The sequence below is a fragment of the Camelus ferus genome, chromosome 9 (assembly GCF_009834535.1).
Source record: "Camelus ferus isolate YT-003-E chromosome 9, BCGSAC_Cfer_1.0, whole genome shotgun sequence".
Taxonomy (NCBI): Eukaryota; Metazoa; Chordata; class Mammalia; order Artiodactyla; family Camelidae; genus Camelus; species Camelus ferus.
Window position 1 is genome coordinate 71,134,578 of NC_045704.1, and position 17,672 is coordinate 71,152,249.

General features: G+C 37.9%; 1 protein-coding gene across 1 annotated transcript in view; it reads left to right on the forward strand.

Moving 5' to 3' along the window:
• Positions 1-2,316: 2,316 nt before the first annotated feature.
• AGL (amylo-alpha-1, 6-glucosidase, 4-alpha-glucanotransferase) overlaps positions 2,317-17,672 on the forward strand; it is a 63,245-nt gene continuing 47,889 nt past the window's right edge. Inside the window, 5 exon segments of the mRNA XM_032487175.1 lie at positions 2,317-2,639; positions 3,182-3,331; positions 12,256-12,466; positions 13,108-13,274; positions 14,182-14,385. Coding sequence (XP_032343066.1) covers positions 3,250-3,331; positions 12,256-12,466; positions 13,108-13,274; positions 14,182-14,385 — 664 coding nt within the window. The 5' untranslated portion in view covers positions 2,317-2,639; positions 3,182-3,249.

A 17,672-nucleotide genomic window follows, 5' to 3' on the forward strand; every position in this document is an offset into this window, starting at 1 on the left:
TAATACTTTTACCGGATGCAATGCATTATCATTCTTATTTCATTTTTAAAACTGTTGGTTGCAACCAATAAATTGATTTTACAACCCTTAATGGGTTACCACTCACAATTTGGAAAACACTACTTTGGACTACAAGGACTACAAATGATAACGCAGTAACTCCACTTAGATGTTTGACAGTCATCTCAAGCAAGTGGACCATCATCTTTGTTTGTTGACAGTCTACAAACACCTGAATTTCACTCTCCAATCTTACTCCTTCCCTTTTCTTCCTCTCATTAAACAGCAGCTCCTTCTGCACTGCCCACATTGGTAGCCACCAGCCACATGAGGCTATCAAGCCCTTGAAATGTCACTATCAGAAGTGAAACATGCTGGAAGTGTAAAATATACACCAGATTTTGAAGACTTAGTAAGAAAAACAAAAATCTAAAATAGCTCATCAGTAACTTTTTATATTGATTGCAAGTTGAAATAATGTTTAAGATACACTGAGTTAAATAAAATAAATTATTACAATTAATTTCACTTGTTTCTTACTTTTGTGATGTGGCTATTAGAATTTTAACTATCTATGTGGCATATTATATTTCTGTTGGACAGTGTTCAGACTAAAAACCTCTGAATCATCCTTGACTCCTTTCTCTCCACCAGTAAATGGTGTAGCTTTACCATTAAAATGATTCATAATTCAACAATTTCTCAGCACCTTCACTGCTATACATTCTTTTCACACACACCACAATCTCTTGCTTGGGTAACTAAAATAGCTTCTTAACAGGTCTCCATCCTTCCTTACCACACCTGACAGTTTATTTAGCTATTCCCTGTAATATTCACACTTGCAGAGAGATCCTTTTAAAAGGTCAACGGAATTACATCACTCCTTTGTTCGAGATTATCCAATGGCTCTTTTTCCCAGAGCAAAAGCCCAAGTCTTTGCAATGGCGTACAAATCCTTTCAAGATCTGGCCTCCCACCCTACTCTATCTATCTGTCCTAGTTTCTTACCACTCTCTTCTTCACTCAGCTACGGTGGCCTCCTTGAATTCACCAAGTGTGCTCCTACCTCATGGCCTTTGCACTTCCTGTACCTCTGTGTATAACCCTCTCCTCTGGATATCCTCTACCTCCTTCTTCTGTTTTGCATCAAATGTCAACTTACCAGCAAGTCCTTTACCGATTATAGTACTTAAAATTGCAAACCCCTTCTCCTGATTCTTAGCTTTATTTCTTACAATCTTTAATTATCATACATGATTTACTTAGTTGTTTATCTGTCTCCCACCAATCACTGAGGGCAGTGACTTTGTTTCACTGCTGCATTCCCAGCATCTATGTGCCTGGCAAATCATAGGTGCTCAGTAAATCCTGGTGGAGTGAATAAAGGAGCTGTGGGTTTCCAAACTCAGTTTTAGACCATGTTCAACTAGCCATTCTCACAAATCTACTGAAACAAGCAAACATTTCAGTATCTTTATTTTTAAATTCATCATTCTTCTAGGACCTATAATAATTCCACAATAAACAAAGCAAGATTCTTCTCCACACTCCAAACTTTGTCCGTTTTCTCATGATTCTTAGATGCCCTCCAAAGGCCCTGGAATATGGGCTTTCCCTTCCCCTCAAGCGTAAAATCTCCTTGGGCATCCGCGCCATATGTGCAGCTATGGCCATTAGGGATTCTTAACCTCACACGATCTTCAGGCCTACGTGGTGTACACTGGGTACAACCGGACACTGTAAACACAAGGGTTTTTGCCCCGAGGTTGTTCGTAGACTGGCCACACTTCACCTACCTAGTCCTTCCGTGTCTGTGTTCAGGAAGACGTGCCCGCCCTGTGCTAGGACTACAGCCGGTGGACACGTGAAGGACAGGATGTCAGAAACCGCGGCCAGGCCCCTTATTTTAGACGGGGGGGGGGGGGGGGGGGTGTCAAGGCTCAGAGCAGTTAGGCCAAGCAAACTTAGGCCACGTAAAAAAGTCAAAACAAAGACACAAAACATAGCGTGGCAGAAAAAGCCCAGAAGGCCGGGGTCGCTCGCCTCCCACCATTCAGCCGGCCCACAAAACAAGCCTGTAGAGCAGTTCACCTTGGCTCGCAGCAGCCTTCTGCTGCCGAATTTTAACGTTCAACCACGAGCTCGCAGGCCGTTAAAAGAAAAGGCACCTCGTGGCCATCGCACCTTCCCGGCGGCGAGAAAAAAGCCGCTCCCGGCCTGGACCGCCGCCGCCGCCTCGCAAGCCCGGCAGCCGACGACCGCACTCTCGCGAGACTAGCGGTCGGCGCGAGCGGGCGCGGAGCCTCCCGGAAGTGGGCGTGGGGACCTGTCAGCTCCCACCCGGGGCGTGTGCTCTCGAGACCCCGTGGGTCCAGGGTCTCCTCGGGGACCCGCGCGAGGCGGAGTCGCGAAGAAGCTCTCTGCCACTCCCACAGCGGCCTCGGTCCTGCCCCGGCTGCCGCTGCCCCTCCCTTTGCCCTTCACGGCGCCCGGCCCTCCTTGTCTGGGGCTTCTTGCCGCTCCTGGGCAGCCTGCCTTTTCCCTTGAGCGCTCCTTCCCATCTCCTTCCCCGACTCTTAACGCCAGAGTCGCAGGTCCTGCAGTGTCCCAGAAGCCGCACGTGTAACTTGCTCGGTGTAAGTGCTAGGAATGCCGCTGGCCTCTCGGGGAAATGCGTTCTATCTATAGCTCTGCCTGTACATCCTATGTCCGTGGCAGCTATTCCAGGGGCAACAACTGCTTCCCTCGTTCTCATCTCCCCATTGGTGGCTTCCGACCCGAATTTGGGAATGGGGAGATCGCCCACCTGTTATCTTTGAGCAGGCTAATCTCTTGTAAGCAGAAGTGCCATTTGAAGTCTTCAAAGCCGTTTGGCTTGGGACTGGGAATTTCACCCCACCCCCACCCCCACCCAACTCTAGGCTTTCCAAAACTTATAGCTTTTCTCTGAAAATACTTTAGTGTTTTTTTTTTTCTAATTGTAATTTTTGCGTCGGTCTTCTGCTAGAAGGGAGGAAACAATTATTAGTTTGCTTTTTCTGATCTTATTTATAAGAGTCATTCTTTCTCTTTGTTCTGCTAGGGTTAAAACATTTAGAACATGTAAGTGCGGCTGTCAGCCTTATAGAATTTAAGGTAATCGTTATTTTCTTTATCTTAATTCCTTTTTGTTTCATAGGGCAGACACATTCGATTTCGGAGTTCTTTTAATTCTTGTCAAAGGTTTCAAATCCTCCAGAAGCCAAAATGGGACACAGTAAACAGATTAGAATTTTACTTCTGAACGAAATGGAAAAGCTGGAAAAGACCCTCTTCAGACTTGAACAAGGTCAGTAGCAAGTCATTTTATTAGCTCTGTGACTTTAAAATTTTTAATTCATTGTCATATTAAAACTTTTAAAACTTTTAGATATAATTGCCAAGGACCTTTCTAAAACTAATTTGCTGTGTTCTAAAATACATCACTAACGAAAGTGGATTTTATTTGAAAATGTTTTATTTGTATCTGTCATGCTAGAATGAGGATAAAATAGTTCACTTTTCTTTGCATGCTAACTTCCACTTAAGACAGAAGTTTCATATGTTATCAGAAGATTGACCATTCTATTTATATTATCATTTATTATGAAAACTTGGCAAATAGCTTCATATGTTGTTTCACTTTGGCTATATCTGTAGTTCTGCTTTTTTATAGCTCTCACTCTTTTCCTTTACTAGACATTTAAATTAGTAAAATAGATCACAGCAAAAAGTAAACTATTATTTATGTTTGTGAAAAGCCTCTCAACTATGGAGAAGGTAAAAGCTGAAAATATTTTTTTGCTGAATGAAAGGTGAAATAACTGATTAGGTTATGTTGAAATACATTTGAGCTGTGATTTAAAAGATCAGATTACATTTCTGTAAGACTAATCAAATAGATGCTTTATTTTCTTCGACTTTATCATTTTTCAACATTGAAAAGCATTTCACAGTTATTTATGTTAATATAACTTGTGAAGAAGTTTAATGTATGAAAAATAAAATGCAAGCCCTTTTATTAGTGTACCAAATGAGCACTGATGCTAGTAAACATTTTGAAGAAATTTTTTCCCCTAAATTTCTCAAAAGCTAAATTTTTCCCAGAAATGTAAACCATCAGATGTTTTTCTTCCATGCCAAATCTTCATCATCTTCCAACTTCAGCATTTAAGATCACTGAGCACTTACTCCATTTTTGTCTTTCCTGACTCTGCACTTTTCTGGTTTTGATTTTGTTCCTGCCCTCTTGAGTACACCTGTCAACTTGGTGGTGTCTTATGCTGAACTCTCTTCCTTTTGCATTTTACTTAATTGTGTGTATCTGCAAGGAATCCTTTCTTTTTCTGTTCTCTTGCCCTCAAAGAATTGTATATTCTCATAGCCTCTGCTGTCACCTCCATGCTGATGACTCCTTTTGGAAGAAAGGCCTGAGCTTTGCTTGGTTTTTGGGAGCCAGCAAGTATAATGGCAAGAGTAGGGAACTAGAATTTTCCTGGCTCTGCTACTAATGAATGGTTTGACTTTGGGCAAGGCACATTAATTCAAAACACCAATTTATTTGTGATATGAAGGTATTAATTTCTGCTTTTCTACTTTCCTGAGTTTTGAGGCTCTCAATTAATAATATATGGCTTTAAAGCCCTGAATAGATAAAAGACATTGCTAGATCGCTATACCTATCAATTCTCACCCTGGATTCTTGGCCTCATAGATAGCTCCACTTGGATTTGCTTAAATCTAACATGTCCAAAATCATCTCCTCAAAATTCTCAAACCTTCTTTAATTTCTCAGCTTCCCTATTTACTTTAGTGATGTCTCCATTTTCATAGTTTGTTTGACGATTTTTTCTCTTTAACTGCACTCTCTCTGTAAGCCCTATAATTTCTTTTCAAATGTCTCTTTTTACCTATCTGTCTCTTCTATGCCTGAATGTGAATGCTAAAAGAATCTTCTTATGCCATCTCTTCTCTTTTTATTAATTGGTATTTATAAGGTCAAATTTAAGCACCTCTGCCTGGCTTCCAGGACATTCTATAACAGAATCCACCTCCTAGCCAAGATTGCATCGCATTGTTCCTCGTTACTAGTGTCCTGTGTCTTTACAGTTCCCTTGTTAATTCCCTCCCCAGTGGCTTTTCTCATTCCTGTTCATACACCTCCATACCTGTCAGATTCCTCTATATCTACTAAATCCCTTTACTGTCATTTTATGTGTTGCCACCCTGTCAGTTTTCAGCTGAAATTCTACCTCCCCCATGAAACCTTTCCTTACATTTTTACTATCTCCTGCCTTTGATTTCTGATTACACAGCGGACACAGAACAGTTAAGCGCTGAATAGTGTAGCAATGTCTAAAAACTTGCTAGTCTTACAGTGTCCAGCTAGAGTTTAAGCTCTGTGAGGATAGGAACAGTATTCCAAATCTAGTGCAGTGTATGACACCTAGTAAACCTTTGCTGATTGATTACTTAAATGCAGGTTAAAGCTGCCAAAAATTGTAAAGTCAGCCAAGCTATTTGAAGAGGGTACTATGCAAGGTTTATAGAATGGGAATGGTATGGTTGACTCTGTAACTCTAGTTAAAGCCAGTAAATTCATCCATATGATGTAAATGGGAACACGTCCAATTTTTTTGTGTGCAGTAATGATGCGATTGTATTATTTTAGAATATAATTGTACCGTGAGAGATGAAGAAAAGGGACATTGGAGACAAGAAATGATAGAGAAGTCTATTTTTAAAAACATGTCTGGTTTAAACTACATGAGGGTTGAAAAAAGAGGGGACAGAGTATGAGCCATTTTAAAATTCATAAGGACTTGGTGACCAATTAGATGTGAAGAAAAGCTGTGGCAATTTTTTATTTTTTCATATTTAATTGGTCACCAAGCCCTTCTTCATTTTTCCTTTTCCCTTTGCCCTAAGGAAAGATTCCTCATCATTTTCAAGGCTAATATCTGTATAGATTCTTCTAATTTAACAAGTACAAGACCAAATAATTATCTTTTCTAGCTAAATCATAGCCTTACCCTGTATTTCCTATCTCATCTAGTGGCAGAATAATGAGTAAAATCATTATTTCCCAAACCTGAAATTCTTCCATCTTTTATATAGGCTGATCAAACTTAAAATTTTTTTAAAGAAAACATTTATGACGGTTCCTTGATTAGGAGTTGAGTTTGTGTAAGTTGAGTGGAAGGAACAAAATTGAAAAACTTAGTGTACAGTAACAGTTTAATCACTAATCTTGTTAACTGCCTACAAAAGGGATATGGCTAATCTAAGCAAAGTATTCCTAGTGGATGAGAAATAAGATAGCCACACCATGTACTGCTGTGCTGAGCTAATTTTAGCAAACTGAGCAATTAATTATGGAATCTGACATGCTCTAGGTATTCTTATGTTTCATTTACTGTGTAGAAAGATTTCATTTCAGGGATATGGATTAGAGGTCTATGGAGTGGCTATATATGCCCTTGGGGGTTGGCACTGATCTATCTTTTGGGATGTAGAAAGAAAATATAGGATTTATTTTTCTTTTCTCTCTTTCTTTCTATCTACCTATTTTTTATTTTTAAAAGTAATTAACTGGGAGGCCAGGGTATAGCTCAAGTGGTAGAGCACGTGCTTAGCATGCATGAGGTCATGGGTTCGATCCCTGGTACCACCTCTAAAAATAAATAAATAAAATAAATTACCTCCTCCCCCAAAAAAGAAAATGGAACATAAGAACAGAGAAAATACACATTAAAAAAAAAGTAATTAACTGTTGCTAATATATGAACTGATATTGATGCTCTCAGTTTGTATGTCAGGTGTGTTATAAACAAAAAAAAATATGTTCTGAGAAAAGAGCAGAAATTGTAGGTCTGGAAGAGGTTGATGGTCACACCATCACTGGTTTCCTTGCATTATGTTGCCACGAGTCACACTTTTACCTAATCCAGGTTAAGTAGATACACAAGTTATGTTATCTCAAATAGTAGAATCTTTACAATTTTTTGTACCAAGAGATACTATAACCATAAATGCCTCTTTTACCTCAGGAGGTTGTCAGACTTAAAAATGAGTTGGAAAGTGTTTGAAATTTGCTATTTGAGGTTTGTCCTTTTCGGGAATGACACATAGCTTTCTATAGAATGGTACTAGAGAACATTCTCAGATAAAATAAACACAGTCTAACTCTGAGGTAAACATGAATGAGAAAGCTAACTGCTTTTTGATGGAAATTAATGCTACAGAGCACAGTTCAGCACATTTTTTTCCTGTAAGCGTTCAGATAGCAAATATTTCCGGTTTTGCAGGCCATGTGCATTCTGTTGCAGCTCCTCAGCTCTGCCATTGTACCATGAGAGCAACCACAGACAACACATAAATGATGTGGCAAGTATTCCAATAAAACTTTATAGAAAGTGAATATAGGTTGCTAGCCCTTGCTACACGGAGAGTATTTTGAATATGTAATTTTAGTAACACTTCCATCTTATGATTTTACCCGTATAATGAATATCTGCTCACTTTTAAATTTGATAGCAGAGTTTTCTAATCTGTTTAAAATCTACTAAATAAAGGATTTCAGTTGGTTTTCAAATCATCCTTTGAATATATAAAATGGGACATCTGATTAGCTAATGTTGTAAAAACGTTGATGTGTTTCAGGAAAAATATATATATTTACTAATACGTTTCAACAAAAATATTTACATAATTGGTGAATGGAATTGAAAAGATGTGGATTAGAAAACATGGCTACCAGGAACTTTATCCATTAGGATCTGGGTATCTTTGTGTGGTACTTTTTTCAAGTCTGAGGCCATTAAGTCAAGTATCAAAATAAACAGGACTTGGAATCTTTAAATTACTTTATCACAAAATATTAAACCAAGACTTTTAAAATTAATGAAAACAATTTTTTAATCACATTATTTTCACTGAGAGACACTACTAATACTAATTTTTAATGAGAGCTAAAAGATTTTTTCCATTAATTAATAAATGAAATTAGTTGTTTAAAATATTTACACCTTATCCTTTTTTTGTGTTTTATAATTTACATAATCTATTAAGTCATTATACGTGTATATTATATGACTAAATAAATATTCATATTTGGAGAATATTTGTCATTTTTTTTTTTTCTGAAGGTAGACCATTGATCCAAATACTGTTTTAGGGGTTTGGGGTTGAGTTTTAACTTTTGTACTACAAGTTCTCTGAATCCTTGTGTAATTATAAAAACAATATTTGTATAAGCTGAACAGGGGACAGGTTGTTTAACAACGCTAAGACAGCTAATCTCTAACATTTGTACTGCTCAAAATGACACCATTACTTTTGTAATAAATTTAATCATTCTTGCAAAGATGTAGATATTCATGGTTCTCACAGTCACTGTGTATTAAAACTTCATATTTTAATTCTTTGGACAATTACTTCTCAATCTATCTCTTCATAATTATATCTCTAATATAAAAATGATGCTCCCCAATTATAAAATTATAGAAAAGTATAAAAAAGTCTTTTTTCTATGCTTTTTTGTTTCAAAGCAAAATTGGGTTTACACTATTTAAACAATTTTGATACCAGCTTATAGTATGATGGTGTGTGAATTCCACCTCCCTGCTTACTGCCACATTTCAGCCATATTTTTTTCCAGAAAGGATTTCAAAAGATCTATATAGATGCATAAAATGTAACAGAACAGAATTAGAGTAATCATGTTATTAAATATCTCTTGGTAATATGATTTATCATGGCTTTATAACATTCCTGCTTATAGAATACCATAATTTAATCATTCCCAATCATTAGATACTCAGTTTGTTGTGAGTTTATTTAATTATAATAAATGAAACTGATGAACATCTTTATGTACGATCTATATTTACATCACTGGTTAATTCCTCAGAAAGTAAACATCTTCATGAAATTATCGAGTCAAAATATAAACTTTATTAAAAGTTTTGGTGTATTTATGCCAAATGGCTGTATAGAAAAATTTGTGTATGTAGCTACTTGGAAAAGAACTTATTAGTTTCACTGTATAGTGTGAGAAGTAAAAGTGAGTCCTTCAATTTTTGCAAAGTTACTTAATAACTTCATTTGAATAATTTGTTTCTTGCTTGTTAAATCCATTTACTGTGAATAAATTTATATTCATATTTTGGTCAATCCAGGAATATGGTTAGCAGTACTTATCACTAAATTATAATTTTTTTGCAGAAGTTTCTAAAGCATCCATCCCCTCATATTGTCCATATTGCAGTATGCAAAACAGAGCATTTACATTTCTCTAGGCAAATACAGAAGTGTTCAACTGAATTAGAGTAAATTGGAAGGGTCCAGCATTCTGTTACTGTCTTTACCGCAATCTTTTGTTCACGAAGAACATCTTACCCAGTGTTTAATATTGTGGTGTGGAATTTACCATCTGTTGAACATCGCAGTGAGGGATTTACTTCTGCTGAAGATCAGTTTTAGACATGATTGAAATATAGCTGCATGTTCTCTATTTCAGGATTTGCCTTGAACCAAACTGACATTCTTTATATATGAATAAATAGCAGTGCATATCTCTAATTCATATCACCACATCAGGGTTCATTGTAGCTGTCCCCCTTACTTATTTGTAACATCTTTTTCTGACAGTGAAAAACCTGGCTTTATCTCTAGATTTTGTTGTCTTGCTTTAAAGGAGTGGTAAGTTTTATTTTAGCCATGATTTACATTATCTGCGGATCAGCTTAATCCTTTTGAGGCTTGCTTTTAAACTTTGACAGGATAAGTTTACAGTAGTTTTTACTCTACAGGCTACTTTAACCCTGTTACTTAAGACATGACTCTTTTGAGTACAACAGGTGTTCAACAAGGTCTCTTAACTCTGGCTGCTTAAAAACTGTAATGTCTCCGAGGCCTGAGTGAACTCTGGGAATTACTCAATTTACAGCTCCCACTGGTGGCTCTTTGCCCAGCCTCATGGAGTCGAACCCTGCTCACGTACAGCTCAGTGTTCAGGCAGACTCAGCATGACCCTAGGTAAATTTCTGGAGCTCTTTCTTTGCATAGCTCCCTTCTTGCCACACTCTGCCCTGAGCATTGCAGTCTCTTCGCCCTCCCCAAGCTCTAATCCCTGTCTCAACTCAGTGAGCTCACTGTTCCTGCTCCCTGTGCCACAGCCCAGAAAGGTCCCCTAGTCCAAAAGCTAGAAAGTTCAGAGAAATCACCCTTCTCTCAGGCGCCACAGTCCTTCTCTGCCTATTTCTGAGAACAGTTGTCTCATATAGTTCTTTCAGTTTTCAGCAGAGGGCAAGTCAATACCAGTTACTCCATCGTGGCCAGAAGCAGACATCTTCACAATGCTATTTTTAATCCACAAGTTAGGTCACATCACGCCTATGCTCAGAACTGTGCACTGGCTCGTTTCAGCCAGTGAAGAAGCCAAAATACTTACAGTGGCCTACAAGGCTCTGCATGATCTGGCTCCCCTGTTACCTTTCTCTCCTCGTATCCTGCTCTTCCTCCCCCGTCTTATTCCAGTCTAGCCATACTGAGCTTCTTGTTATTTCTGGAACCGCCAGGCGTGCTTCCGCCCTCAGTCCTTTTTGTTCTCGGTTTCCTTTACTTGGTCAGCACTTACCCTCGAAGGCCGTGGACAGTGGTGGACAGTCCCTCACTTCTGTATAGCCCTTCAACTTCTCAATAACCGTCCTATTTAAAGTTGTTACCATCTCTCCTCGCCATCACCCTTTCCCCCTATTTTTCTTACACTACGCTGATTTTTGTTCCTTAGCATTTATCTCTTCCTGACATACTACTTTCTTTTATTTGTCATGTCCATTGTTTAATGGCTTTCTTCCCCCTTTAGAACTCAAGCTTTGCAAGGGCAGACATCATGGTCTTTTTTGTTCCCAATTGCATTGTATATACTCAGTACATAATTTTTTATTACTTTGTTGAACGTTTCCTAAATTAAGCATCAAAAGTATAAATATCACTAGACTTCTTCTCAAAAAGTTCATTAAGTTTAGAGATTGTAACCAACAGACTAAATTTTCCTGTCTTCATCAGTTATTATTGCCCATCATTAATAGAAATGTTACACCATGTTTAAAATTCATGTGCCTGATATTCTAATAGATTTTACTATAGTGAGGATTTTCACATTCTCATAATTATAATCAAGGTTTAAAGTCTGCCTTGAAACGATACAAATTTTTCTTTCACGGTAAACTTGTAACTGTAATGTGTTCATTTTTCTTCCTTTTATGGCAAAATACTTGTAATGCAGCATAGAAGTCTCAGATATATTTGAATAGAAATAGCCTAACAATAAGGCAAAAGTGAGAATATCTTAGCTTTCAGAATCCTAAGAAAGGCTTAAATCATGAAGAGTAGGGATGTAGACAGTAGTATGCTGGAGGTGCTTGTGTTGGCTCATAAGAGCTGACTGTGCATATCTCTTCCCAATTTCGTGTTCAGTGACGTCATGTTGGTAGCTTGAGACTGACTGTGGTGAGACTGTTTCCACCAGAAGTCAGCAAACACTGCAAGTCAGGATTCCTCACCACCCCTACCCCCACACAGCCACTTGATAACCGTCTGTTACTGCATCTCTGGATTTGAGCAGACATCAGGAACAGCTGGTATCAGGGGCTCAAATGCCTCTAGAACTCCTGTTAGAAATCTGAATTCTACCTTTCAAGAGGTTGACCACTCTCAGGGAAGATTGACTTTCTCTGTATGGTGAGATAGTTGTCCCATGATACCTCCCAAGTTTTACATACTGTCACATACTCTGACACCACAGAGAAACTCACTTTCTCTGTTGCAGTTTGAAAAATACTGGCAAAGATCTCTGGTTAGATGCTCACCTCTGAGCAGTCAGTTCAGGAAGTTGGGGTAGGGATTGGAAGGGGGTGGGGGGTTGGAGGGAAGTGGGATCATGTGAAAACTTGCATATCCCAAAGTAGCCCTGTGACTAGGAATCAGTTTCCAGCAGAAGAAGGGAGGGACAGTACAGAACAGACAGTTCTATGATGTATACTATATGTTAAAATATAAAATTAAGCTAAATTGGAATGCAAAGTGGTTCCAAAAACAGCATTAAATATTTGAAGTTACTTTAAACATAGTTGAGAAATCTTTGTTTTATATAACACTTTAAATAAAATACCTTTTTATTGTGGTAACTTAAGTCTTTCAATGGGTTTATTAAAATGTGCTTTTGTTTAGGGTTTGAACTGCAGTTCCGATTAGGCCCAACTTTACAGGGAAAAGCAGTCACTGTTTATACGAATTACCCATTTCCTGGAGAAGCATTTAATCGAGAAAAATTCCGTTGCCTGGAATGGGAAAATCCAACAGAAAGAGAAGATGATTCTGATAAATACTGTAAACTTAATCTCCAACAAGCTGGATCATTTCAGTATTACTTCCTTCAGGGGTAAGTCAGGTATTCTGTATGCGAAAAGTTGATTTATTCTATAACATGAAGTTATCTAACTTGTGAAAAGTTACCATATGAACCATGGGAGTGTAAATTTTACAGGAGTTCATTGAGATGCAAATAGAATATGGTTCTTCAGCTTCTAGGAAGTAATTGCAAGCCTCATTGCATCTTCAAAGTATTATTGTTATTTTAAGTAACTGCGTGAGTAGTCTAGTCTTTTCATGTAGCCCAGTTATAGGATGGTGTTTACTGGAGTGCCCTTGTTATTACCGGTAGATTTAAGTACACTCATTTTTCTTAGAAAGCAGTATTATTAGATATATATGTAGTATTACGTAATTATGTAGAGATGAGAAAAGGATAAAACATGGCTTTTCCATTGAGTTTATTGCAACTTTTAAAATGCCTTTATGTACTTAAAAATATATACATATATTTTTAGTAAAGTATAGTTGATTTACAATGTTGTGTAAGTTTCTGATGTACAACATAGTGATTCAGTCATACATATATATATACTCTAGAAATATATATTTTAAATGGGACAATTCACCTTCCAATTAGAGAGTCAGACTATTAGAGGAGAATTTTCTCCTATCATTCATTGAGAAGTTTTTCTTTCGTTTTTTCCTTAGAAATGAGAAAAGTGGTGGGGGTTACATAGTGGTGGATCCCATTTTACGTGTTGGTGCTGATAACCATGTGTTGCCCCTGGACTGTATTACTCTTCAGACATTTTTAGCCAAGTGTTTGGGACCCTTTGATGAATGGGAAAGCAGACTTAGGGTTGCAAAAGAATCAGGTAATGTCAGCTTTCTTTTCTTCTTTTTTAAAATAAATGAAACTACCCTCTGTGATACAGATTTCAAAGGCTTTGATTCTCCTTTTAATTTTGTTTCTTAGTTTAGTTATTAATAGAAATAGATGGAACCATATGAAATTATTGATACTTAACCATTTTCAACCTATAAAAATGGCAAATTATATGATTCAACTTAATAAATTAAGGAATTCTATGATAAAATGAGATTATTATTATTTCTAAGACTTTGACATATAAAAATTAGTAGTAAACTACTAGAATGTATTGGAAAATGTGTCCTTATACATCATTTTAATTCAACAAACATGAATTAGCTGTCTTCCATGTGGAAGTCATGTGCAGCCATACATACCAAGAGTAAAATGGAACTTAAGTTGTATTTTACTCTCAAGTAAAGGATAATGTTAATTTTCTACTTTCAACTTGAATATAGTTTGAAGAAAGAATTGAGAAGTTCACTGACATAACTAAAACAGAATACAAGTACTGTGGAACATTAAAACTAAGAGAAAGACTTACTGATATACTTGGATAGAATCTGTTTTCTACATGTAAATATATCCTTTCAAGAAATATAAATTGAACCTCTAAAACCAACTAGCCACCGTGTGTGATTGTTTTTTTTCAAATACGTCGTCTCATTCTCCCTGTCTTCCCTGTCTCCATGTCTCCCTATCAGAGGACACTGACATCCTGAAAGAATTAAGTGGACTTTCTTGGTCACTTGTGGTATAGTTAGGATTTGAACCCACGTCTTTAACTCTTTTTCTAGTAGCATGGTTGCCTTGCCATTTAGAATCACTTAGGGGAGTTTAACCTTACATTTTGCTTAGTTTTAGGTCTGTTTTTTCTTACAGCGGTCTTTGTGTATTTTCTTGCGTTGCAGGCTACAACATGATTCATTTTACCCCACTGCAGACTCTTGGACTATCAAGGTCATGCTACTCCCTTGCTGATCAGTTAGAAGTAAATCCAGACTTTTCAAGACCTAATAAAAAGTATACCTGGACTGATGTTGGACAGCTAGTGGAAAAATTGAAAAACGAATGGAATGTTCTTTGTATTACTGATGTTGTCTACAATCATACTGGTATGAGCTTCATTAACTACTATTAATACTGACGGAATATTATATCCTAATTATTTCATTCCTTGCTGTTTTATATAACATAAATTTTGAAAACACAAGTGACAATTAGGTATCCTTCAATTTAAAAATCATTTTATATAATACCACTTTTTTTTCAAAGAAACAGTGTTAGTGAAGATATAATCAGTATACTGTAAGTATTTTACATGTGATGATTATAAAAACAGGATCATAATCATAGGAGGGACATAATGATCACAGATTTCAGCTTACAGTATTAATACTTTCCAGACCACCTAATGAATCCTATATAGCAACAGCTCTGGTACTATAGCATATATTTGAAAAAACTGAATGGGTGTTATCTAAAGAGAAAATTACTGGTAAACTCTTAGAAGTTAAATCTGAACATTTTATCTTTTACATTTTAAAAGATATTATTAAAGTTAACCTGTTTTGGATCCCAAGATTTCTTACCAGTATATAATGCTGTAAACTATACTGGAGGTTTCCAGATGCTGATCCCCAGGGATGTGACAGCTCTCATTATCTGTCAGAGCAGCTGGGCCTGGAGAAGCATCAAGCTGTGATCAGCTTCCGGTTTGACCCAGTGCACCTTACAAATAATCTCTTCTACTTGTGCCACGATGTAGAGAAGTCGGGAAACCACTGATTTACATGTGTAAACAACAGGAATTCTAGGTGGTACAAAACATTTAACAGCAACAAAGATCTCTGGTGTGTCATAACATTGTTTTCTAAGTAACCATAGCAACTATGAAGATATTTAAATGCTCAAAGATTTGGTTCATCAATATAGATAATAATCTCATAATAATAATGAACAAAGTTAGGCAAAGAAATGGGTACATTCAAAAATTTGTTGTTTCTGCATGCACCTGGAAACCTAGCATCAGGATCCATGGTGACAACTTCCTAATATCCAAGAATTCAGTATTCTTCACTTGAAAATTTGACATTATTGGTAACTACTTTGACATCTGTAATATTATTAGCCTCAAATTTATCAAACCACCTAATGGCATTTTACAAATCAGGATATGGCTTAGGCAGCTGTAACAAAGAGACAGAAAAATACAGTCACTTAAGACTGAAATTGTATTTATCTCTCACAAAAGATGAAGTGGACATTCCACAACTGGTGTGGTAGCCCAGTGGTAACAGGGAACTAGGTTCTTTCTCGCATGCTGCTCTGCTGTCTCTAGCAGTTTGCTTCTATTTCCTAATCAAATGTGGCCACTCCAGTTCCTGATATCACCTTCTACGCAGTGGAAATGAGGAAAGGGAAGTCATGCCTTTTAAGAGCATGATCTGTTGTATATATCACTTCTGCTCACATTGCATCAGGTAGGATTTTGTCCCTTGTCACACCAGCTATCAAGGAGCCCCGGGTAGTCTTTTGTCTGTCAGCTGTGTGTACTGCTGAACCTGGAGAGTTCTGTTACTAAAGGAACAAAGGGAGTATAAAATTTGGGGTATAGTCAGCAATTCTGTCAGAGACTATATTTCTGAAGTACTTGAGAGATTCTATGCAATATAAAAGAAGTGAACTTTCCTTCAGCCTTACTTGGAAAGTGGTGCATATCACAATGTCCTTTGTGTGAAACAGGTTTTCATTAAAAAGTTACTATCTAAGGGAAGTTGACTTCCAGAATGGCAACCTGAGGGCTTTACACACCCTCTACCCTGCAAAACAACTATAATCGGTGAAAATTATTTTTTAAAAAACTATTTAAAGTCTCTGAAAATTGTCTTAAAGGCATTCAGCGTACAGAGAGACATTGCTTTTAAGAAAATCTACTAGATCTCAGAAAGAAGAGTGAGAGTCTGTGACCTTTGAACCATCCCTGCTCCTCCCTCCCTCCGCTGCTCCAGCTCAGAGCGAGGCTAGGACTGCTCGTAGCAGGTGCTGCCAAGGACACCAGGCTCCCTCTCTCCCTGGCTCCCAGTCTCGGGCTAGGTTTGAAAGGGGCAGACTTCCAACATTTCTCACTCCCCGCTTTCAACACTACATTACAAGAACTATTTTAGGCAAGCGCAAATGAGAGGCCTAGGGCCCCTTCCTCCACCCAGCCCCCACTCACGGAGGGAAAGTTCTACCCCAAGCATGACAGGTCAAGCCTTGCCCCGGCTTGCCTTTGGGGTTGAGGTTCCACACCTGGAGAGATGAGCTGAGAAACCCAGAGGCTACCATCCCTGCCTCTAGCTGTGAAGCAGTGACACAGGTGTCCCGCCCAGAATAAGAAACGTGCAGTAAGAACAGAGTAAGAATGGACTGGCTGTATTTGGTACATTACATGGGAAAGTTCATGCCTGTGAACACCACTGAAAACAATGGAGACTTTGGTTAGAAACAGTCAAGAGGAGGCTGGTATCTTCATGAGAGCAACATGCTAATTAGTTTAACGCAACTAGAGAAAGAGATAACTAATAGCCTTCCTGGATTCAGAACAAGCCTCAAGAACAGGCCTCGAAGACTTCCTGTGCCAAGGGACACACATTTAATTGGAACTTATTGTGATGCAATGTATGCTCCAGCATATTATCAAAAATAACAGCACAGTCAGCCTGGATAACAGCTTGGGAGAGTAACAGCTGAGTGTGATACCAACAGACGCAGGCAACTTAGCATAGTTCAGGGAAAGAGACAGGGGAGCCCTGCTGAAATCCACCATCATCCCAGGCTGACTGCCCATGGCCAGGGCTGTACCCTCTGAGCAGCAACACCAGAGGCTGCACCCTGTGGGCAAGTAGACTTCCCTGAAGTAGTCCAGCCGCGTCACAACCAAGCACCCAAAAAGACCTGGAGGGGATGGGATCAGTATCCAGATTTGCTGTAATACATTATCTAAATCACCAATGCTCAACCAAAAATTGAGACATGTAAAGAAACAGCAAAGTGTGACCCTCACACAGGAAGGAATCAGGCAACAGAAATCACCTTTGAGAAGTCCTAGATGTTGTACTTGAAATAGACAACAAAGCAAGTATTATGAATGTATTTGGATAACTAAAGTAAACCAACCTAAAGCAGTAAAGGAGGATATGATGATGATACCCCATCAAAGAGAGTATATCTGTAAATAGAAATTTTTTAAAAGAGCCAAATGAGAATTCTGGAGTTGAAAAGGAAATGAAAAATTCTCTAGAGCTGTTCAGCAGTATATTTGAGTTGCCAGAAGAAAAGGATTAGTGATCAGTGACTGTGCAATCTAAAGAACAGAGGGAGAGAAAAATGAACAGACAGCACTTCAGTGAGATGTGGG